This window comes from Engystomops pustulosus, chromosome 3 (assembly GCF_040894005.1).
Source record: "Engystomops pustulosus chromosome 3, aEngPut4.maternal, whole genome shotgun sequence".
Lineage (NCBI taxonomy): Eukaryota > Metazoa > Chordata > Amphibia > Anura > Leptodactylidae > Engystomops > Engystomops pustulosus.
The window spans coordinates 23,102,509-23,128,056 of record NC_092413.1 but is presented as its reverse complement, the minus strand read 5'-3'; the positions used below and the strand labels follow the sequence as shown (position 1 = coordinate 23,128,056).

Here is a 25,548-nt window from a genome sequence, read left to right as displayed (position 1 = left end):
CTGACCACTAGAGTGAGCTCTTCTGTGTACAGTATCAACACAAAGCACAGAAACAGGTGATTGACAGTGTCATGGTTGTGGAAGGTAGATTTCCTTCTCTTGTTCTCCTCAAAGCAAGAGAACAAATTTTGAAACTAGTGGTGTGTGCAGATACTTGCAACAATGCAAAACCTAGCATTATTATTTATACGAGTTGTGCACCTGCGTGACATCACATGACCAGGGATATAACAAGCCATGCACCTGTGTGACAGAGGTGAGTATCCTTAGATGTTTTTTTTTTTTTGTTTATTTAAATGGTTGATTTCCTTTTAACCTGTACGGTGCAGGGAGGGGGAGGGCAGGATAGGAGGTAATTTACCTACATCTATTAATAGTTTGGCTTTCTTGATATGTAAAGTTAAGTCTATTACCTCATCAGCCAGACATTTATATATAATCATGAATACTATCAGAAGGTCCTGGCAGGGCGATTGTTCCTGGACAGATAGAGATCACATGACCCTCCATCTGCTGCCATTTTATGGACAGGAATGTCTGGGCTGATGAGGTAAAAGACAGGAGGCTTCACTTTACATAACAAGAAAGTGGTGCAGCACTATTACTAGATGGATATTAGTTAATTACCTCATATCCTGACCCCCCCTCCCCCCACACTCACACACACATTACAAAAAAGTACTTTTGGTGTAGTTATCCTTGTACATGATATCTACAAGTCCCGGTTTACTAGATAAGAGTTACATTTTTTAGCACTGCCCCCGGACTAGGCCACACTCACAATTAAGCTGCACTCGTGAAGTATATATTTGCATCAGGTTTTTTTTTTTTTATACTGAAAATAGAAAACAGCCCTTTGTAAGTCACTTAACCACTGAGCGGCCCGGGGTTTTGGTGTTTTCTTTTGGACTCATTTTGGAAGTGGGATCAATTTTTCCAGTAATTACATAGATGAAGCAAATAAACGTTGCGCTCTTTATTTAGTAAGATTTCCTTCACGCTCTCGTACAATACAGCAGTTATAGCGGCCAGCGCTGCACCGATGCTGCCAAACCTGTTAGATGTTTGCCCTGGCGAGTCATCAGAGGGAGAGAACAAGTCATCTCAATGCTGCCTCGTTATGTTCCTGTCCTTACCTTCCTGGCAGCCGTGCCCGCCGATGGTACTAAACCATTCAGACACGCCATCGTCTTGGCGCTGGCCCAGCGGGGCGTTGAAACACAGGAGGCGACATACTGACGGCCATCGTTGTTTTTGTTTTTTTTATTGTGGCTCTTTTTTTATTTATTTTTTTTAAATTTGTTTTTATAAAAACAAACATTTACCAGCTTCATAATAGAGGAGGGGGTTTGGTTACGGAAGGGATCTTCACGGTTTTTAGGAAATGTTTCGTGCCCGGCGTCTGGTTTTTTTTGGAAAATGGTCAAGGGTAGAGACGAGAAGACAGAAACTTTAAAGGGGTATTCTCTAGTAGATAAGATATTTAAATATACTCAGGATAACAAAATAACACATTCCCTAATTCATTGTTATTAACAAAAATACAGTATTTCACAAATATAATTCCAACCTGTATTAGTCCTGGTGTGCACAAGTTTGGTTGCCCCAGGATCCGATCGTAAATCTTATGGTCTATGGTTGGGCAGGGCAGATTCTTCTCATGAATAGCTTCTCATGTCTGCACACTGCAGTGTTTCTTTGCCTCCAACTCCTCTTGCATTACAAGACCAGCTCAGACACAGACACTTCCTGCTGGCAAGTAGCAGCATGCAGAGACTTGCTCTACAAGCTACAGACAGAGATGTAGCAGGACTGACAGTGTGTATAATAGCTGAGATGTAGCAGGGCTGAGAATGTCATTGTGTGTTATATCCATCCCATGGATCTCATCATCTCTCATCCGTCTCATCTCTCTCTTTCTATGTGTCAGATACTAGAAGAATGTTTAGAAGCTAAATTAAAGTGTAGATAAACCCTGTACCCTGATAATCTAAGCACATTATCAGTACACATTATCTGGCAGCACAGAGGGATCAGAACTAAAACAGTAAAATTGTAAAGTAAGGGGGTTAAAAATGAGCTTTATTGTCTAAACATCACCAGGGGATAAAAATTTGAGAACTTTTTCATGGGAACTTTTTCGGGTTTGCCCACACCACCCAGACATACTGCCAATCCGACAAATTTACGCCCCTAGAGTCTAGCCAAATCTGTGTTTGGTCAGGGGCCACCTAAACAATGGGGTAGATTTACTTACCCGGTCCATTCGCGATCCAGTGGCGCGTTCTCTGCAGTGGATTCGGGTCTTCCGGCGATTCACTAAGGCAGTTCCTCCGACGTCCACCAGGTGTCGCTGCTGCGCTGAAGTCTGCCGAGGCCCGCCGGAGTTCACGATCCTATACTTGGTGAAGGTAAGCGCGTGTCCCGCAACACTTTTTTTTTCTTAAATGCGGCGGTTTTTCCGAATCCGTCGGGTTTTCGATCGGCCACGCCCCCGATTTCCGTCGTGTGCATGCCGGCGCCGATGCGCCACAATCCGATCGTGTGCGCCAAAATCCCGGGGCAATACAGGGAAAATCGGCGCAAAAAAAAATTCGGGCCCTTAGTAAATGACCCCCAATATGTCCAGGTCGTGCAGCATGAACCCGACCCACAGTTACAGTCTGGGTCTGCTCATCTCTAGTCAAAAGGAACCGGGGTCAGGTACTTCAAAAATAGGCCAAATTGAAGGAAGACCTTCAGAAAATGAGAGTTTTGAAGAGTGAAGCGTTCCCATTCATTGAGGTATTGGTATTTATTTTCTTTTGCCGAATTATATTTTGTGCTCAAACAAAAACATCAACAGGAAAAAGCTTAAGAATTTTTTGAATTAGAAATTGTGCAAATGTTACTTGTTTTGGCTTCAGTATCTGGTGTATAAGCTACACGGCATCATGCAGAATGCCCGGCTGTGCCAAAGAGGTCCCTGATGGCGCGGCCTCTTTAAATTTTTAGTTTTGTACTTGTATTTATTTTTAGATTTTAGCTTAGATTTATTTCACAAGAGAGCAGAATGGGGAAGTAGAAGTGGATGTTGTCCGGTTTGGCACACAACGGTTGGCGCATGAAGGTGCGTGCCAGCTACAGCAGCCAAATGAGGCCAAATAAATCCAGAATGAAAAATATGTTTATTACAGAATAGAAGCAATCCAATGTCAAAAGTTATGTTAAGTTGTCCTCAGTCTCAAAGGGTGTTTTTTCTGGCAACACCGGGCACCTAGTTGCGGGGTTGGATATCTGTAGCAGAGAAGTATGAATCCGTATGATCCAATGTCACAGCATCATTAGCAGGTGACCACATGACCTATGTTGGAGCATTTTTGACACCGGACCACATTACTCTTTGTCAGAGCATCATTGACAGGAGACCACACGACTCAATGTTGGAGCGTGTTAGACAGAAGACCATGTGACTCAATGTCAGAGCATCAATGACAGGAGACCACATAACTTGGTGTCGGAGCTTAATTGTCTGGAGACCACGTGACCCAATGTGGGAGCATTATTGACAGGAGACCACATAACTCTGTGTCGGAGCTTCCCAATGTTGGAGCATCATGACAGAAGACCACATGACTCTTTGTTGGAGCATCATTGACAGGAGATCACGTGGCTCAATGTTGGAGCATTATTGACAGGAGATTACTTAACTCAGTTTCGGAGCTTTATTGACAGACCACGAGACCCAATGTTAGAGTATCATGACAGAAGACCACATGACTCAATGTCCGAGCATCATTGACAAGAAACCACATTACTCCGTCTTGGAGCATCATTGATCAGAAACCACATGACTATGGAGATCACTTGACTCAATGTTGGAGCATTATTGACAGGAGACCACATAACTCAGTGTTGGAGCTTCATTGACAGACCATGTGACCCAATGTTGGAGCATCATGACAGGAGACCACATGACGATGTTGGAGCATCATTGACAAGAAACCACATTACTCAGTGTTGGAGCATCATTGACAGGAGACCACATGACTCTTTGTTGGAGCATCATTGACAGGAGATCACGTGGCTCAATGTTGGCGCATTATTGACAGGAGATTACTTAACTCAGTCTTGGAGCATCATTGATCAGAAACCACATGACTATGGAGATCACTTGACTCAATGTTGAAGGATCATTGATTGGAGACCACGTGACCCAACGTTGGACCATCATTTGAGGACAACGAAAAGGCGCTGCTTCCTGGTCCCTAGGACTAAGTCAATTATCTAAAATACATAGCAATAAGACGGGCTAATCCAGATTTGCAGACTTTTCAGCGCAAAATACTGCCCTGTGAACTTATTGTAAAGCTAGAAACTGGGAGTGAATTATAGTTTCGCTGGATTTCCCATGCTGAATGTTATAGGAAACTGACAGGGGAGACATGGGTGGGGCTATATGCACATCTGTAGGGAGCCTATAACACAAATTCCATCAAAAAACCTGGATGAAATTTGCATCTTATGGGACCGCAAAGGGAACCCAATTGACCCCATTACAGTCAGTGGGATCTGTCACGCTATATAGTTATTCTTCATGTAACAGATCCGTACCCGGTACAGATTCCACTCTTCTGTTTTTATGACGGAACCAGAAATCGGCACCCTCTGCCCATGATCATTGTTTTTAACTGTTGATTCAACGGATCCTCACCCCTCTCATCTACGTAGGAGATTGAGCAGCCAGACAGTGATAAGACCTGCTCTATACTTTGCTGTGTGGCCACCCGGCTCGGTCACGATGCAGTGAGACGCAGCGTTCACAGCACAATAGACTTCAATGGCGGACGGGAACTAGTTGGCGTTTTTTTTTACGTCTTGGTCACTATTGCATCAGTGTCCTCTGAATTACGTGTCGCCGTGTAGACGCGTAGGATATATTCTGCAGTCAATAACTTGTTGGTGCCCTGCAAGACGGAATAAACAGTCCCGTGGTTACGCCGGCTTTTAGACATTTCTGGGTCTGGTGGCCTCAGGTGCACTGCACAAAGGGATTGAACAGAAAACATTTTTTTTTAATTATTTTATATTTTTAAATTTTTTATATAAAACGTCAATTTCTATCATCGGCACCGAGAGATAAGTCATACACTGCAAAGGACTTGAGGGGTTAAAGCTGAGGCTCGGCTCGTAGAGTTCACTTTCACCTGGAGTTTGAGTTCAGCTAAGATTTCCTTCACTTTCTCCACAGGTCAATATCAGTTTCTCCAATTTCAGTGCATCTTACATGTAACTGCTTGTGACTTCCAGGACTGTAATGTATACGAACACTGGGGGAAGATATTACAAATACGGGATTTAATGTGTCATAGAGGCCGGGTGTGGAAGTTATGCGTCTCGCGTCCCGCTGACTTTCTTGGACCGCTTTGCCTGTACTGCATAGTTGTCATTTACATTTATCAATAAACACCTGCAGAATGTTGGCTTCTGCCTATGGGCACCACAATGGTTAGGACTATGGCCATTGAGACAACAAACAGGACGGTGGACCACACAGTAGACAATTCTCTATGGCTATCCTATAAATTTGATATTTGATCTTCCTCCAATCTTAACATGGCATAACCACCCCCAACCCCCCACCCTCCCCCGTCCCTACTCATACCTCTTGACATCCAGAAAGTGGCCACTCAAATAGACCCTGGCTACTTCGGTAACCTACAGATGTCCTCTGTTTGAAGAGGGACTGATAATTACAGACCATCAGGAGAACCAAGTCCTGCTAAAATGGTCGAAGCCTCACAAACAAAACAGAGGAACTGGAACTCTTAAAGGAAATCTACCCCACGAGCAAGGATTAGAACCCAAGCACACTGACATACGGGTGTGTGTGCCTCCTCTGACAAGACCTTCTCTTAAAGGTATTTAAATTATGCAAATGACCCTGAGTGGCTACAGGCTCCATAGATGTTAATAGAGCCTGGAGCCCCTCAGGCTAATTTGCATAATTTTTACAGCCTTTCTTTTCTCAATAACAATGGCATAGGAAACTTAAAGAAGAGGAGATCTTGCCCATCTGTGGACGTCGGGCCCTCATACCATCCTCATGGAGTCGGTTTCTAACCGTTTGTGCAGACACTTGCACATTTGTGGCTGCTGGAGGTCATTTTGCAGGGCTCTGGCCGTGCTCCTTCTGTTTCTCCTTTCACAAAGACGGAGGTAGCTGTCCTGGTGCTGGGTTCTTGCCCTCCTATGCCCACTCCATGTCTCTTGGTGTATAGGTTGTCGCCTGGTAGCGCCTCCAACCTCTGGACACTAGGCTGACGGACCTTCTGGCCACAGCTCGCATTGATGTTCCATCCGGGATACGCTGCACTACCTGAGCCACTTGTGCTGCCACGAGTGTGAAAGCACCACCAACATTCAGTCGCACGGGTTTAGGTCCTAGCCCTTCAAATTCAATAAAGTCTCCACCAGAAAACGGCAGAGATGTTCCCGATTTTTAGATCATGTATGACTTTTTATCATCAGTCAGGGAAAAGTGGGAGACGGCACTTTCCGATTTACTAAGAGGCCATGGCCTTGTACCTGATGGAGGGATCAGTCCATTCCCGAAACGCGTTGTCCTACCGATAAAAACTCTCCTGACTCTACTGTCAGTCTCTGAAGGCATCTTGTCCACCAACAACTTGTGGTTTTTACTTCTCCTACTGTGAATCAGCCCTGCAAATGTGACCTTCTATGAAGATCTTCCCCCCGGATGAGGAGAATTTGGTTTTATTTGGCTTACAGGGTTAAAGAGCTTAGCCTTGCATGAGCTGGAACCGCTCACATTACTCGGCACTCCTTCCAAACATGCTAATTTAACGTAATCTAAAATCATGTAGCACACACTAAATAACTTAATCTAACATCATCTTACATCTGGTAAAGTTTAGAACAATTCATATGTTCCCCCTATAGTCATAATGCATCGAAAACGCTAAGGACTGAAGGGCGGTCGACGGCTCAATGAAACCGCTCGTTGCTTAAACAATAGCAGGAAAGTGTAAAAGTGTTCTTAGGGTTTTTTTTTGCTTATTTATTGATTTTTCCAAATATTCTCCGAAGCTCTTAGTTTTGGATTAGAGCAGATATTGCACATTGGGATTTCTGTAATGGAACACTTTATTAATCATGGATTCCAATCCGTGACAAGACTCTTATTTGTTTGAATTGGATTTCACATGGAACAGTCTATGTACAGGGACTGTGCAAAATTAATTCAGGGATGGGATATTTTGAGGGCCATGTTTTTTTTTTTTTTCTTTTTTTGGTGATATTTTTATGAGCTTTGTTGCTTTGCGTGGCACCTTCCTTATTCACATCCTTCTGTGTTTATATATAAAATATACTTTGACATGAAAATTGCTACATGTTCTGTTCCAAGATGAGTTTTGGAATTTGGATTATTAAAATGTTATAACCAATGGTTGCAGTTCAATCTTTACGTAAAAAAAAAAAAAGTTCAACTTTAAAGTTTCACTTTTTTCTAGAACAGTCCCATCTATGGAGCTATATAAAGAATAAAGAAGTCCTATCTGCAGGCAGCATGTTATGGTAGAGGAGGAGCTGAGGGGATTTTACATAGTGTCCTATCTGCAGGTAGCATGTTATAGAGCAGGAGGAGCTGAGAAGATTGTACATAGTGTCCTATCTGCAGGCAGCATGTTATAGAGCAGGAGGAGCTGAGCAGATTGTACATAGTGTCCTATCTGCAGGCAGCATGTTATAGAGCAGGAGGAGCTGAGCAGATTGTACATAGTGTCCTATCTGCAGGCAGCATGTTATAGAACAGGAGGAGCTGAGTAGATTGTACATAGTGTCCTATCTGCAGGCAGCATGTTATAGAGCAGGAGTAGCTGAGCAGATTGTACATAGTGTCCTATCTTCAGGCAGCAGGTTATAGAGCAGGAGGAGCTGAGCACATTGTATATAGTGTCCTATCTGCAGGCAGCATGTTATAGAACAGGAGGAGCTGAGCACATTGTATATAGTGTCCTATCTGCAGGCAGCATGTTATAGAACAGGAGGAGCTGAGCACATTGTATATAGTGTCCTATCTGCAGGCAGCATGTTATAGAGCAGGAGGAGCTGAGAAGATTGTACATAGTGTCCTATCTGCAGGCAGCAGGTTATAGAGCAGGAGGAGCTGAGCACATTGTACATAGTGTCCTATCTGCAGGCAGCAGGTTATAGAGCAGGAGGAGCTGAGCACATTGTATATAGTGTCCTATCTGCAGGCAGCATGTTATAGAACAGGAGGAGCTGAGCACATTGTATATAGTGTCCTATCTGCAGGCTTAAGTTTTTACAAAGCAGGAAGCAGCATCTGAGGAGGCAAAGCTGCAGGAAGAGGGAGAGAGCAGCATGGCGTACTAGTGGTTAGGCAGGGGTGTAAAAGGAGACATAAAATGCTTTGCAAAATGATTTTTTTATCATTATTTTCTTTTATGGACCAGTTGCAATTTGTTAAAGGAAATCTTCCATCAAAATCCATCATGATAAACCAGGGACACTTACTAATAGATCCAGGCACCGGGACTGTGGTAATTATATTTCTTATCCATGGTCTCCTTCCTTCTAAAATCATCTTTTAAAATTATGCTAATGAATGTGAAGGGCTATCCTACCCTCTGGCTTTACAGATTGTTACACCATCTTCACAGTGCAACTGTAGCATAATTGTAAAAGTTGATATTAGAAGGAAGGAGGCCATGGATAACAAATATAAGAAGATTACCACAGTCACGGTGCCTGGATCTATGAGTAATGTCCCTGGTTTATCATGATGGATTTTTGTGGTAGATTCCCTTTAAGTGACTGCTGTGAAAAAAAAATTGTTGTAGTGCCTGCATAGCACACCCCAACCAATGTTGGTTTAAGTCTCCCAGATCACCCTCATGAGAGGTTTTTAGGCTTAAAGGGGTCGACCACTTACACTAAACTTTTAACAGGTTTAGTATAAGTCCCTAATAAAGTCACTTATACTATACTTACCCTTTCAAAGTTTCTTTTTAACAGCCGGGAACTGTGGGTCACGTGACTCCCAGACTGCAGGCATCGGACTTCTTGTGAATTGCCATGTCCTGCTGCTTTCCGGTGGATGGAGGAGGCAGTGCAAACCAAACATTGGGGCTCATTTACTAAGGCCCGCGGATCGCACTTTCGTCGAACTGTTCGCTTTTCCTTTTTGAATGATTTGCGCGTCTATATAACAGGGGTTTGCGCTGGGATTGTGTTGCACGCGATCGGATTGTGGCGCGGCTGCGCCGGCTTTCATGTGACAGAAGTAGGGGGTGTGGCCATCGGACAATCCAACTGATTCGGACTGAGCGCAGGTTTTAAGATTCAAATTGTGTCGCAAGACAATGCACTTACATGCACCAGGAAGAAGAAGGTGAACTCTGTCGGACCTGAGCGTGGAAGTGACACATGCAGGATATCGGGCACACGATCTTAGTGAATCGCGGCACATTGCATGATCGTCTGAGAATGCACTCTGAACTCCTCCGGACGAGTAAGTAAATGTGCCCCATTATGTCCTGTTTGTCATAACTACTCCCATATTAGTGGTTAGAGGGGCATAGGGACACGCATTCCTCCAGCCGCTGATATGGGATTAGTTATAATTATGGCGGCACTGCCTCCTCCATTCTCCGGAAACCAGTAGGACACAGGACGTCACATGAAGTTATGAATCCTGCTACTAAACGAAAAACCTAAATATGTTAAGTATCCACGTCCTCTTGATTATTGTGGCAAAGTTTATTTCGGGATACAACTCGTCTTAACATCGGGTAAAATACCTGATAAGGCGACTAAGGCTAACGCCGAAATGTGCCAGTCAAGATTTGAGATCAAGACTAAGCCTAACGGTGAAACACATAGGGGCAGATTTACTTACCCGGTCCATTCGCAATCCAGCGGCGCGTTCTCTGCGCTGGATTCGGGTCGGGCCGGGATTTATTAAGGCAGTTTCTCCGACGTCCACCAGGTGGCGCTGCTGCGCTGAAGTTCCCCGGAACGCACTGGAATGCACGGAGCCGGGCTGAGTGAAGGTAAGTGCAAGCTCCGCAACACATTTTTTGTTTTAAATGCGGCGGTTTCTCCGAATCCGTCGGGTTTTCGTTCGGCCGCGCCCCCCGATTTCCGTCGCGTGCATGCCGGCGCCGATGTGCCACAATCCGATCACGTGCGCCAGGGCAATTCAGGGGAAATCGGCGCAAATCGGAAATATTCGGGTAACACGTCGGGTAAATGCGAATCGAGCCCTTGGTAAATGACCCCCATAGTTTTTTTCATGTATGTTACCCGATGTTAAGACCAGCTGTATGCTGATATAAACTTTCCCACAATAATCAGGAGGACATGGATCTGGATTTTCTTTTCTACTTCTGTTGCTGTGCCTTGCTGTATCCGTGCGCCGTCAGTCCATTTGGCAATCAGGAGAGCTGGGTTTTGTATTATCTTTTGTAATATCTAGATAAGCATAATATAGGTGATCCTCTAAGGCTCTTTTCTCACCCTGTTAATGTGGCCAACCCCTTTAAACTATTCATGGGTGATCTGCAGAGGTGCCAGCCCTGTGCAGCCAGGACACGGACAGCTAAGTCTGTATTGTGTCTCCTGTCCCGACGCTGTTCACATTGGGGTAAAAGACTGGGGCATCTGTGTTGAACCTGGGCAGCCGCTACACAATAGAAGAAATTGGGGCAGATTAATCAATCAGTCTGAAAGTCAGAATATTTCCAGTTGCCCATGGCAACCAATCACAGCTCGGCTTTCATTTTACCAGTGCTCATGAATGTTTTAAAGGGGTGCTGTGATTGGTTGCCATGGGCAACTGGAAATATTCTGACTTTCAGACTGCTTGAGAAATCTGCCCCATTGTCTGCTTCCGACTGTGTCCAAATTTTCTTGAGCAATCAAGTGGCTTACAAGACTAAAAACACTTATACAAGCGGCCCCCGGGTTACATACAAGATGGGTTCTGTATGTTTGTTCTTAAGTTGAATTTGTATGTAAGTCAGAAATGTATATTTTATAATTATAAAAAATTTTATTTTGGTCTCTGTGACGATTTTAAAAATGTTGGGTTGTCATCAGAACCAGGAGTAACAATAAAGCTTCATTACAGACACCTGTTGTAGCCTAGGGCTAAAGTACAGTAAATTACCAGCATCCAGAGGTCCGTTTGTAACTAGGGGTTGTCTGTAAGTTGGGTGTTCTTAAGTCGGGGACCGCCTGTACCTAGGTTGGGTCTGGCTCAGACCTTTATAAAGTACATGTCACCACATTATGTTATAGACTTGTCTCCGGATCATCGGTACCACCTTAAGTGGTCGGAACACAGAGATCACAAAACTGGTAATTATATTCTACAAATCTTTACCTATAACGGCGCTTGTGTCTCTATTTTGTTTCCCAGTTTCCATAGCGAGACGTGTACAAGATCCATTAGCTGAGCTGGTGAAAATTGAGCCCAAACACATTGGTGTTGGAATGTACCAGGTAAGTCTACGCCGGCTGTGCTCTGTTATCTGGGATCTCTCCAATCCATCGTTTTTAATTTTGATCAGCGATAAACTCAATTTTTTGTTCATGTTTTTATTTATTTTATTTTTTTTAAAAAAGAAGCCTAAACTGTTTATAAATTTACATAATTTGATGATCTTGAATATTTATTTTCCAAAATGAATAGAAGAAAATAAACTAAAAAAGAATTAAAAAATAAAAAAATCGCCTAGAACACGGAGCCATTAATAATCTATTAAAAAGACAAGTAACCTGATCCCGCGAGGTCTCCAAGTTCAAAGACATTTCTATTTACTCTCATCACTCACCGGCCCGGCCGCTATCTCCGCCAGTGACTCGTGGAATGCGCCGCTTTTATTTTGACTAAAACCTCTCGTGCTCAGTTTATTTTTTTTAATAAATAGGTTATTTTTATTTATTTCAGGTGCTAATTGCATAGAATAGTTCTTTTTGCAATTTTTTTTCCCCAGAATATATTTTATCAATTTTTTTGGTGTATGCAAGGCAGAGGAAATAGCTAAGGGGGGGGGGGGGGGATAAAAATAAAATTATATACAAAAATTTTTAGTACCGGTAGCTGGTTGAAAGATTTTATTTTTGTCTATGCTTCATCATTTTATCAGTTTATTATAGTTTGTCAATATGTTTTAACATGATATATTATTTTGGAAATCTAGATGTAACATGGTTGTATAGCTGTACATTAATAATATACACAGTGAAACCTCTCCAGAAGGCCCACGTCTTTGAGAAGACCCCGTCTCTAAAGTACCGATTTTCTCCCCCTCTATACTCTATGAGCAAGACCACACTTTTAATATACCAATTTTCTGTGTGACATTGGGTGATCTACACAAAGAGGTTCCTGTTTATGTATGTATATCAGTAGTGGATTATAATATAGGTGGCTTGGTATAGCCCAGGGGCCCAATCTTTCTAGGGGGCCACCCAAACCACTTACCAAAGTTTTATACTGAGAAGGACCTTCACCCAAGAAATTCTCGTAAATCTGTTCCTGCTCTCATGCCTGATGTCAAGGGAGCTAAAAGAGGCCTGGTTTTCCTTATCCCATTTTGGAAAACTGTGCCTATTTTCCCAGAATCCCCCTAGTGGAGCATCCATGGCTATAAGACTCCACACACCTACACGATGGCCTTAATTGGCAAAGTCTCCATAAGGAGATCTCTTACTTCCTGACCCTGCTCTCAATACACATGTACACAAGAGCCATTTCAGGACCTTTGAAGGTCCTTCAAAGGTCCTGAAACCGCAGATCGAAAGAAGGCAAGGTCACATCCTCCATTGCCCAAGAAGCTAATTCTAGCACCAGATGTAAGAAGTGATTTCAGACTTGTAGGGGCTATAATATTCGTACAGCCCAGGGCCATGGCAGTATAAATCCACCCCTGGTATTTATATAACTGTGTTTGTGTAGATATATATAGATATGTATACAGTAGTTTTACTACATGGATGTATCTTGTATATTTTGCTGTATTTGTTTGTATACTTAAAGTTCTATCTCTATAAAATTCTTTTTAAAAATGATATAAAAATTTGTATTTAAAAATTATTAAAAAACAGTCCTACAAGTTTATTTGAAAGTTCAATATGTATTCATGTGTATTTTCACATGAATATTTCACATGAATTTTCAAAAGACATTTTTTATTTTTACATCTATACACATTTTTTTTTACATACCTTATGTGTCATGATATTAAAACGGCAAGTTTAATAGATTTTTACTGCTTTACATCTTTACATGTATATTCATTATTTATTCTATTTTATGGTCCATAAAATAAACCTAAATTATAGATATAAAATACAATATATTTATATATATATATATATATATATATATATATATATATATATATGTATGTATATATATGTGTGTGTGTATGTGTATATATATATATATATATATATATATATATACACATACACACACATATATATATATACATACATATATATATATATATCTCTTTAGCCATCGGATCCCATGCAGACACTGGCTGTCTATATAATTTATTGCAGTCTGTGTAGGTTTGTAGTAGATATCTGGTTTCATTGAAGTGTAGACATGTGATCTGGTGGTGATATCCTCTAATGCTAATTGATTAATGGCTGGACACTTTCCTGTAATCCCGCACAGTTGTTAACATATTTATTATATGTATATATACACCAGTCATTTGTAGCAGTAAATGGCAGACTTGTTCACGGGGGTTATTAATTTTCTTAATTTAATATTCAGGCTTTCAGGACTCGCGGCTATTGATGAATGTGACTCTTTCCAGGATACATAGCGAGGACTTGATTTTTCAGTGTACGGTAGAAAAACCTCAGCAGTTATGTGGGTTTTTTTTTTTTTTTTTTTTTTTTTTACAGATTTGCTCATGTTCAGTTTTTCCTAATGAAGCCATAAATTATTCTTGGGCTGTGATGACTTTCTATAGCGATCGGAGGCTTATGTATAAGGCTGTGGCTGTTTTTACTCTTAGTTTGTTTTTGTTTGTTTTTTTTTTTTTTCTAAGTAAAGGAGATATATGGAAAATGTCAAATATTATAAATATTGGGGCTTATTTACTAAGGTCCCGAGGCTGCATTTTCGTCGAGTTTTCTGACTTTTTCAGGGATCGCGGCCGGGATTGTGTCGCGCGTGCCATCGGACCATCCGACGGATTCGTACAACGCGCGGGATTTAACATTTAAATTGTGTCGCAAGTCAAGCACTCACGTACACCGGGAAGAAGAAGGTGAACTCCGGTGGACCTGAGTGGGGAAGCGACACATGCAGGATTTCGGGTGCACAATCTTTGTGAATCGCGGCAGCTGTGCCGGATCGTCGGACAACGCACCTCGGATATTGCGCAGGGACGGCTAAGTAAATGTCACCCATTATGAAGTTAAGTGGTAGCAGGGATTGAAATGGTAAATTTTGCATTCTTTAATTAGTACTTACAATAAATAACCAAAATTGACCATTGATAAGAAACACAGTTGGAGGAGCCAGTCTTAAAGGAATTCTACATGATAAAGCAGGGACACTTACCCATAGATCCAGGCACTGTTACTGTGGTAATCTTCTTATATTTGTTATCCATGGCCTCCTTCCTTCTAAAATCAACTTTTAAAATTATTCTTATGAGCCAAAGGGGCTCTGGGTGTGTTATAGGAGCCCTCTGTGATCTGGCTTTACTGCCTGTTGTTACACTGTGCAGCAGCACGAGATTCTATATGGAATAGGCAGTATGGGTCTCCTGAGTTGAGTCTGCACCTAGTGAAGACTTGGTCAATGCGCTATGCTTTACTGCTCTGGTAAGGTTCAAAGACTATGCATGCAAGCGCGGGAGATGGCTAAAACGCTGTGCTCCGACATTCTCATAGTATTGATTGGAGAGGAGGAGCGCATGTCCCACCTGCTGCTTCACCCATTAGTGAGAATAGGATCCTGCACTCTGGATTGCTGGTGGTCCCGTTTTCATTATCGAGGGGGTCCCAAGAGTTGGATCTTAGGGATAACTTAAATTTGGATAGAGGGTAACAATTTTTTTTTTATGCCTCAACCTTTCACGCTGAGCTGGGAAAATGTCCTAACACCCAACCCCCACCCAAAAAGCCAAAAGAGGATCCCATAGAGATTGTTTGGAGTTGCGGAAAGACGAAGCACAGTGAGCTCGGCTGTGTACATAACTTCCTTCCATGCTGTTTCCATGACTTCTACTTCTATGGGAGTTACACACACAGCTGCGTTTGGTTTCCCTAACTGATGGTCCATAGAGTCATTCCTGTTATTATCCGAGCCAACCAGATGGGAACACCCCTTTAAGGCCCAAGTTAGGTGTTCTCCCTAACTGTGATTTTTGGGTTAAAGATATTATTGACTTTTTCATAAGATGGCTCATCGATTTCACAGCAATTTCTGGTCAGGTTGGCTTCCACCTGATCTGCTGTACACAGCTGGAACTTGCACAGAGAACAGAGGCAGAGGCACAGCTGTGTTCTCTATTTAGTGGCCAAGTCTGGTTACTCCAATGTTACTCCGATTAGCTTGAACTTATAGGAATTGAAAATGTTTAAAGCAAATACATAAACTTCAGAATTAAAAACAAACTAATATAAAAAAAATAGACTTCAGCTGAGATTTTAGGGTGATACTGATTGTATAGGGAAGTGGGGGAGCAAGAGAGGAGCCAAGTAAGTGGAGAAAGAAGCCTGAGATAAGATATTACAAAGTCACTTGGAGCCCTTTTTTTTTTTTTTTTTTGGAGTTTGTAGATGAGTGGACCTGATGTGTCGGTTCGGGTCAGATTTCGACCTGTACCATACGGACACAATGCTAGTTTGGCCGCTCACCCGCCAGTCCAACAATATTTCCACCAAGTAGCCATGGCTTTGATGGGCCAGGGGTTTCCCCATCGCTAGTAGCTAGGGGCGTCAATTTACCCGGATATGTGGGGCTAATGGGGCACATTTACTAAGGGTCCGAATTGCGTTTTTCCGTCGGATCTTCAGGATTTTTCAGTTTTGCGGCCAATTGCCCCAGGTTTTTGGCGCACGCGATCGGATTGTGTCGCATCAGCGCCGGCTTCCATGCAACGGAAATCGGGGGGGGGGGGGGGCAGTCGGGCGTTGTTGGATATTTTTCCCTTTCCCAACAATCAGAAAGTGGCATACAGCTCCATTCTCTGCATAGTGGTTAGACAAGGTTACTGCAGATCGGCTCCCATTTTCTTTAATCGGAGCTAAGCTGTAATAACTCTGTTTAGCCACTACACCTTGAACGGAGCTGTCTGCTTCCTGTTCATTTTTTGTTTTCTAGCTGATTGGGGCGGTGCTGATAATGGGACAAATAAGCATTTGCTTCTAGTTACAAAGTTTCTCATATATATATTTGAATTGGCGGCTACTAGAAGTTTTGTAGGAATCAAAGAATTACTGTATAGACTCGCATTTAAACCAACTTTTTCAGCACATTTTTTTGTGCTGTGAAAGTCCCTCTTGGCTTATACTCGAGTGAGTCATCTCCTGCTGGATGACAGGTGGCAGCATCTTTGGGGCAGTGCTGCAGGATCTTTAATGACTTCATTCAGGCCCGCAGGCCCTAGGACAGTGTTGGCGAACCTATGGCACTGGTGCCGGAGATGGCACTCGGAGACCTCTCTGTGGGCACTCGGGCTGTCTCCCAGGCACAGAGTTTTCCTGACATGACACCTTCCTCCAGTCTCAGGCAGTCAAAGTAGTGACCCATCCTGTGCCGCTTGGTCCTGTCTGAAGAGTGAGAAGGTGTGGACAGGGTCGGATTGGAGCTCAAAGATTCTGGTAGCAATAAGTTTGTTACTGCCTAAATTGCCGTGTTGGCACTTTGGGAAAAGCTAGTGTGTTTTAGGTCTCATTTTGGGCACTCGCTCTCTAAAAGGTTCGCCATCACTGCCCTAGGAGGATGTTGTTTCCTGGAGGCTAAAGGACCTGTGATCATGTCACAAGGGGGGCTTACTGGATGACAGCGGGGGGCTCACTGAATGAAAAAGGTGGCTAGCTGTATTTTGAGGGGGGCTAGCTGAATGATATGGAGGGCTAACTGAACCATGAGGGTGGCTAACTGAACCATGAGGGTGGCTAACTGATGAGGTGGGTAACTGAATGATATGGAGGGTTATTTGAGTGAAGTGGGCTAACTAGCTTCTGCATTTCCCACTTTAGACTCCTTAACATAATTTTAAAAGTTGATTTTAGAAGGAAGGAGGCCATGGATAACAAATATAACAAGATTACCACAGTCACGGTGCCTGGATCTATGAGTAATGTCCCAGGTTTATCATGCTGGGTTTTGATGATAGATTTCCTTTCATGGCCTGTCTTCAGGTATAGTGATACATAGCTGTATCTGCATCTTCTTGTCGATACAGAGCAGAGCTTCTTTTGGCTCCCTACTCTCTGTTCATGGAGCCATGAGAGATGATTCCGGACCAATTTCCTGGCCAATGATGAGTTATTGATGGCTCCTTGGTCAAAGGGCATTACTTTTGATGTAATGGTACTGACATCTGGGTTCCGAGGAGGCCACTCATTGGTCGAAGTGGGCTCCATGACGGAACCGACAGAATCTTTTTGCCATGCTCAGGAACTTACCGTAAAATTGGAAGGACCAGGGAAACACGGGAAGCAGGGGTATGTACACTTCCACTCCAGAAAGTCTTTAAAAAGCCCCTTAAGGTAAAGTAGGTCGAGCCAATAAATCCTGTAAATGACGGGAGCGTCTTTGCTTCCCTCTGACATTTGGATATTATTTTTAGTAGTCTTTTACACATTTTTGGACTCTAAATCCATCCCTCCAGGTGACCGGACACCCCGATGCACAAGGCAGGATTTTCCTTTCTTTTTAAACAATATGGGAAAGCCGAAATCTGGCCCCAAACTGTGCGTTATTAGCAACGATCGTCAATATTGTTCTAGAAACGTAATTCATATTTTATTAGATAATGATTAATATCCGTGACCTTTCCCCCACGTCTTAGCTCCTAAACACACAATCTTCCGTGTCAGTCATTGTCTAGGGTTTCATCTTTGCCCCTTCTTTCCATGACATAGCGCGATTTGGATGAAAACGACGTTGCAGCTACTCCAAGCCGAGATTAAAAGTCTCCTTAATCCAGATTTACGTTGTTTGCTTTCACAACTGTAAGTCATAAGTAATTCATTATCGTTGGGAAAAATTAGTTGGGTTACCATTCCCAGTAGCATCATTTGTTGACACAAGGTTATAGATCGCTCAATATTTTTTCTTCTCCACATCGGGTCTCAACTTTTTTCGAGACCTTCAGTGAAAACAAATAGACACAAGTTCCACGGCAAATAATTCCCGCTTATTCCGGATGAATGTTGTCTTTATTTTAACCATCGACAAAAAAAAAAAATATGATTTCTCGAGTGACGTGGAAAAACCCCGAGGATTGAACTTCCAACCTGCAAGGAAATGATTTTTTGTTTTTTGTTATGATAGAAAAGGCTTCAGAAATCTGTCAGTCACGGCTCTGCTGCGAGCGCTCCGCGTGTTTGTTATTCTTGCCGTTGGAAGGTCTACGAGTCCTTTGTTTTGTGGTTTAGAGGAGAACTTTGTGCGTCCTGTCACTCGCCTGTCATCTCCCGCTAAATCGGTGTGGGCCAAGTGAGAGGGTTGCAAATCACAGGAAGATTATGTTCTTCGACGATTGAACAAGTCACCTGAAATCACTTCTCTAGGGTTTGTAGACACTTTGGTAAGCAACTATTAACTCCTTCCAAGGAAGGGAATGTGTTGACTTACACGTGTGATTGTGAAATTATGTGGGAAATTTTTATGTCTTGCATTTACTTATTAATAATTTACATTTTCAAGATGTTAACGGGAACCTGTCACCAGGGACCTCATTTTCACTAAAGACAGGTTACAGAAGCCCATTACCGCTGAATCTGCCATTCTGCTTTCTTTAAGCATTTGCATTACAATATAATTGTGCGTTATAATTTACCTCTGTGTAGTCCCAGGGGTTGGACTTTGGTTTGGATGGCTTTAAAAAAACATGTGACTTGTCTGTGCTGCAGACTGCTCAGTTCTTGGACCCCCTTCCTGCTTCTTCACAGCGCTCACAGCCTGGTGAGATGACATTAGTGGGAGAGGGAGGAGCTGTACAGGAGCACAAAGGTGGGGACTGAGAGCTGAGGAGTCTGCAGCACAGACAAGTCACATTGTTGTTTTTTGAAATGCATCCAAACCAAAACCCAGCCCCTGGGACTACACAGAGGATTCTGTCAGGATGCACGGTAAGTTATAGAACACACAATTATATTGTAATGCAAATGCTTAGAGAAAGCAGAAATGCATATTTGCAATGCAAATATTCTAAATTAAGCACTGACCACATTTCCATTCAGACTGGGGATAAACACTCTTGTGATATGTGGTGGTCCCAAAAATAGGATCCACAAAGTTTTAGGCTGGGTTTTTTTTTTGGCCCAATAAAAATTATTCTGGGAGCCAACCCTCCTTCAACCCATAGGACAGCCTGTTACCTATAGATTATAGGAAAACTAATAGCGTCCATACTGAGTTGTTTCCTACCATGTCTCTAATGTCCAATATTAGGCTACAGCCTGGGCCCATGGGAGGATCATCTGGTGCTTTGGTGATCCAGTCCAAACCAATGAGAAACTGATCTCCACAGGCAGATTACACGGGATGACACCATTCACAATAGCTTGTCTGGCTGCACCTCCTCCTTGTACACTGACCTGTGCACAAGTTGATTTCCATGTGTAGAGAACTCTACCCTGGACCCAATGAAGATTTTTAGACTAATTTCTAAATGGTCCAGAAGTAATTGGTTAAAATAAAGTTTTTTTTTAAACGGTCACTAACTTTTCAACAAATTTTGTATAGTGCAAACAGGAAACTTTTGTAATAAATCTTATCAGAGGAAAGTTTCTTCCTTCTCCACTGACTTTAGCTCTTTTAATGGGAGTCGCAGCTGCAGTAACAACACCCAACCACTAGAGGAACATGGACCTAACTACTTGGCCTGTGTTTATGGGGCCCCCGAACAGCTGATTTTGGCCAACTGTCCCGAAGATAGGTCATCAATAATAATTCCTGTGTAATCCCCTAAAGTTGGACCTGAGCTACAATTAAGGTGGTTTTTGAGAATTCAAAAATTAACAAAAAATTTACCCTTCCAATTAATTCCTTTAAAAAAGCATCTCTAAAGAGTACTTATTATAGGGCCTTTGTATTTCTATAACATAACTTCAATAACCTGCACTGTACATAAACCCCCCATTCATAACGCGATTCGAGGATAATTCTTTTCTGCATTAGCGATTTACACGACCTAAACATTTGCCGTATCTCAGACATTTATCTTTAGGTCTCCGAACTGTTTTATCTGGTAATTTAATCTTTCGCTGACCCTTCAGTTTGCCGGAGGTCTTCTTTTACATACTATTACTATAGTGAAATCTGATGTTTTATTGGGGTTCCCTTACAGGTTTATTAGTCCGTGCGTGCCCCGAGCCAGTTCATCAGGTTTTATTTTTCTTGTGTGGTTGAGGTATTTACAAACCTCCCAAAACCTATTTTTTTTTTATACCTTTTCTTTTTCTTTTATATCATTTTTTTCCTCCGGAGTATTTTGATACTCAATTGCATATTCACAGCAGTGCAGTAAATGGTTCGGATAGGATTTTTGCAACTAGAATATACATTTAGGGGGTTTAGAAAACTGAAGGCGCCCCACCACTGTGACAACTTGAGATCTTTTGGGACTCATTTAACTTCATATGACCAGAATAGATTTACTAATACACCGTAGGGGGAAATTGTTACGTTTTATAGACACCAGTCTTAATTGTCCCTCCACCGGCGGACCACACAATGGATTTACTAAGAGGTAAATCCAGTAAAGTCCCCTGATCTCCACCAGTCTTAGAATGGTTTAGACCAAACCAGTTAAGTCAAACTTGGTCTAAAATTCTGGAGGAGTCTCTAACATTTTCTATGTCAATTTGACAGGCCGGGAGGTTAACACTCAACACTCAAACCGTTACACCCAAAGCGGAGTGTAAGGCAAAAACAATGTGAAAATCTGTTTAAATGCTGATCTTTAAAGTCTTGTCCAACAGAAAACTGACAGACAAGATTTTGTAAATACCCCCCCCCCCCCCCATGTGTACTTGACTACTAGGACCATTAGTCAGACATTTGATTCTGAATTTTGATACAGGAGTTATAAGCATAATATATGATCAGATCATGCATGGGTCAGGACAGTCACCAGACAACTAGAATTCAAGCAATATTTTATTTTATTTTTTTTTTCAATTTCACTGTAGTGCGACCTCATGTCTCTTCTGATCAGGAACTGTTTGAAATTTTAAATTTCTGTGCTCTCTTACATCAAACCCGTGATGTGTCAGCGTAGCATCACATGGGCGGCTAGAGATTGTACCACTCTGGTGGAAGTAGAGTTTGGTCATTCTCTCTTCTGCTAAAAAAAAAAAAAAAAAAGTCATCAGTCTAAAAGATTAAGCTGTTGTCTTAAACTTTATAACCTACTTTATCATCAGCGGTAACTGTGATAGCAGTTCTTCCTTTCTTCTGTGGAGAGTTAAAGGACATCTACCATTAGGATGAAAGACTGTATGCAAATGAGCCTGAGGGGCTCCAGACTCCATTAACACATATGGAGCCTGTAGCCCCTCAGGCTCGTTTGCATACAGTCCTTCATCCTGAGGGTAGATGTATTATCCAGTAGTCCTGGCCTCGGTCACTGGTGTCATCCTCCTGTGCTAGACATAAGGAAGTGGTGGGCACCTTGTATCTGGACCTGAACAACAGGGGAACAGGGAGTGGTGAGTAACATTTTGCCTGTGGACCCTACAGATGGCTGTCGCTGTGTCATAAAAGTGGCCATACACATTAGGGGAACATTTGGCTACATAGTGACCTGCATACTACATACGGTATTACATAGAGGTTGTGACCCCTACATTATATGTGCTCCACTTGCCCTTACAATGAATCAAGTCTGCCTCAGTTTCCATACATGGAAGGGTTATTTCTTTCAGCCCACAGTACAGAGCGTTTCTTGTGTTTCCTTAGAACCAGATGTCGCTACGATCCAACAAGGCCCAAAATGCACAAAGTCCTGAAACAACTACAAAAACAACCAAAAATTTATTTTGTTCATGATTAATTTAAATAATAACATTTTGACATCCTTGCTATATCTGAGCTTACAAAAGAGTTCCCAAAAAGTATGAAATAAAAAATCTATTGGTCCTATGCAGAGTGTTGTGTTTCCGACCCAACATACAATGAACACAACCTGTGTAGCCGGATCCTAAAGGCATTCTACTTTCCATCTGTCCAGTGCATCCTGACTTTTTGAATTATGGCAAATCCAATGGGTGCCGGGGGAGGGGGGGGGGTCGCAGACAATGCGATGGGGGTCAGTTTCCCAGCTGGACCAGAAATCTTGGGAGTCAGTGGCCTCAACAGTCCGCTGATGACATAGAGCAGCTTGTGTCACCGGAACCCCTGACAACTTCCTTCTTCATGATTCTAGAACCGTATCCAGAGCTGGACAGTTCTCCTTCTGCCCAAGTGCCCAAGTCATTTGCTTGATTTCCTTGAAAACCCCGTTGACAGTGGTTTGACTTCCCCCCCAACCCCAACATTCAAACATTGGCCTACCCTTAAGCATTTATTAGAAAAAATACACGTCCCTCGATGTTTCGGAGTATATGGGTGCACAAGTAGGTTACTACACCATATATATATATATAGAGGTCTGATTTTATAAGACCGAAACTTTGCAAAATAATAATTTTTGTTGGATTGCTATACTGTTTTTATTCTGGATTAAATAAATTCTCCTCAATTTTTGACCTATAAGGAGTGCCAAGTTATCTGTTCTCTACCCTTAAGTATTGACATGAACTCTTCAGAATCTGTCTTCCGTAACCAGATATGACCTTGCTGATACTACTGAGATTCCCCTTGGTTTTCTGTGTGCGGTGTATTGGAGACATCATAGCAGCCAGTCTCCTGTCACCAGCTCTGAGAATAATGAGTCCTGGGTTCAAGTCCCATGCTGATCAACTTATGCAAGAGTTTGTATGTTCTCTCTGTGTTTGTGTGGGTTTCCTCCAGGTCCTCCGGTTTCTTCCCACACTCCAAAAACATACTAGTAGGTTGATTGGATTGTGAGCTCCATGGGGACAGGGATTGATTTGGCAATCTCTGTGCAGCACTACATAATCTGTAGGCGCTATATAAATAAAGTAATTATTATTGATTTTATCATAGATAATTATATTGCTGTTGTATAAATCATATCCGTTACAGTGATCAGTGGGCGTCTTAGCAGTTGGACCCCCACCAATCCTGTAGATAGGGAGATAATTTGACATCGTGGTAAAACCCCTTTAATGATGTCGATAATAAGTAGAATTTTCTTGCATAAAACAAGCCCTTGCGTCGTTCTGTAAATGCAAAAATAAAAATATTATGGCTTTTGCAAAGCGGTAGGACAGACCTAAAAACAGGATCTGCCGATTCCTATTGGTTAAAAAGTTAATAGGATATCATATGGATTTTTACTAAATTGCACACGAGGATTTAGCAGTTACAGTAGAAAGATAATAGAAAAGTAATTGCGCTAACAAGCACCCGATTGGATGCATATCTCGCTCTGTAGAGGCCACCAGGAACTGACACTTATTCTGCCGAGTTTTTCTTTCTGAATCCTAAAGTCAGTTTAAGTAGATAGACAAAGCCAAGTGAATACCAGTTTCCCCTGAACGGGGGCTATTTTTTTTGCAGGGAATCTAATACAAACCAGATGTCCTGCGGAGACCCAGAGTTTTCCCTCCGCCAAGCATCTCATCAGAGGTCAGGGTTCTGGGCTCGGGGCCCTGCTCGAATTCTTTCACAAATTGCTATTCGGTGAGGTTTTTAATCCTAATGGAAAGAATAATGTGCTTGTAAAATCTGCAGTTATTAAAAACACAGCGTAGGTACCGCGGACATGGAGTCACCACATATTTCATTTCAGTAAACAGAGATGGTAGACGGGCGCTCCGAGGTTCCCTGGCAATACTGCGATGGTGTCAATTGGGGCATTATCACTTGGTAACTCCCTTTTGAGGTCTCCTGGAGTGTGGGCGGCCCCTGTGATTGACAGTATCAGCAACTATTGTGTCTCGCTACATCTTCTACTACATCACATATTATAGAACATCCAGTACAAAGCTCCTGGACCAGATGGGTTACACCCCAGAGTTCTTAAAGAACTCAGTTCTGTTATTGCTGTACCACTGTCTAAAATCTTCAGGGATTCCGTAATGTCTGGTGTGGTGCCAAGTGACTAGCGCAAGGCAAATGTGGTGCCAATATATAAAAAGGGCTCTAGAACTTCGCCAGGCAATTACAGGCCTGTAAGCTTAACTTCCATTGTGGGGAAAGTATTGGAAGGGTTAGTAAAAGACTACATACTGGAGTATGTGACATCAAATAGTATAATAAGTGATAGCCAGCATGGGTTTACTAAGAATAGAAGTTGTCAAACTAACCTTATCTGCTTCTATGAAGAGGTGAGCAGGTGCCTGGATGGAGGAGCAGCTGTGGATATTGTGTTCTTGGACTTTGCAAAGGCATTTGACACTGTCCCTCATAGACGCCTGATGGGTAAAATTAGGGCTATTGGTTTGGCAGAAATCATTTGCAATTGGATTGAAAACTGGCTGAAGGATCGTATCCAGAGAGTTGTGGTCAATGATTCCTACTCGGAATGGTCACCAGTTATGAGTGGTGTACCTCAGGGTTCTGTGCTTGGCCCACTACTATTTAATATATTTATTAATGATATAGAGGTAGGAATTAATAGCACTGTGTCTATTTTTGCAGATGACACCAAGCTGTGTAGTGTAATACAGTCTATGGAGGATGTTCATAGGCTGCAGGGTGACTTGGACAAACTGAATGTTTGGTCATCCACTTGGCAAATGAGGTTTAATGTGGATAAATGTAAGGTTATGCACCTGGGGGCTAATAATCCAAAGGCAAAATATGTCCTTGGGGGAGTAAATCTGGGAGAGTCCCTTGTTGAGAAGGACCTGGGGGTACTAGTAGATCATAAATTGAATAACAGCATGCAATGTCAATCAGCTGCCTCTAAAGCTAGTAGGATCTTGTCATGTATCAAAAGTGGTATGGACTCTCGTGATAGGGATGTAATATTACCACTATACAAGGCACTGGTTCGGCCACACCTGGAATATGCTGTCCAGTTCTGGGCACCGGTCCATAAAAAGGATGCCCTGGAGCTGGAGAGGGTTCAACGTAGAGCCACAAAACTGATAAGGGGTATGGAGGGTCTTAGTTATGAGGAGAGATTAAAACAACTAGATTTATTTAGTCTGGAAAAGAGACGACTAGGAGGG

General features: G+C 42.4%; 1 protein-coding gene across 5 annotated transcripts in view; it reads left to right on the top strand.

Annotated features, from left to right (window-relative positions):
- Positions 1-25,548, top strand: part of SRBD1 (S1 RNA binding domain 1) — a 106,157-nt gene that overhangs the window by 46,975 nt on the left and 33,634 nt on the right. For all 5 annotated transcript variants that reach the window (XM_072140286.1, XM_072140287.1, XM_072140290.1 and 2 more), the window contains exon 17: positions 11,450-11,532. In XM_072140286.1, coding sequence (XP_071996387.1) covers positions 11,450-11,532 — 83 coding nt within the window. The remainder of the gene's footprint in view (positions 1-11,449; positions 11,533-25,548) is intronic.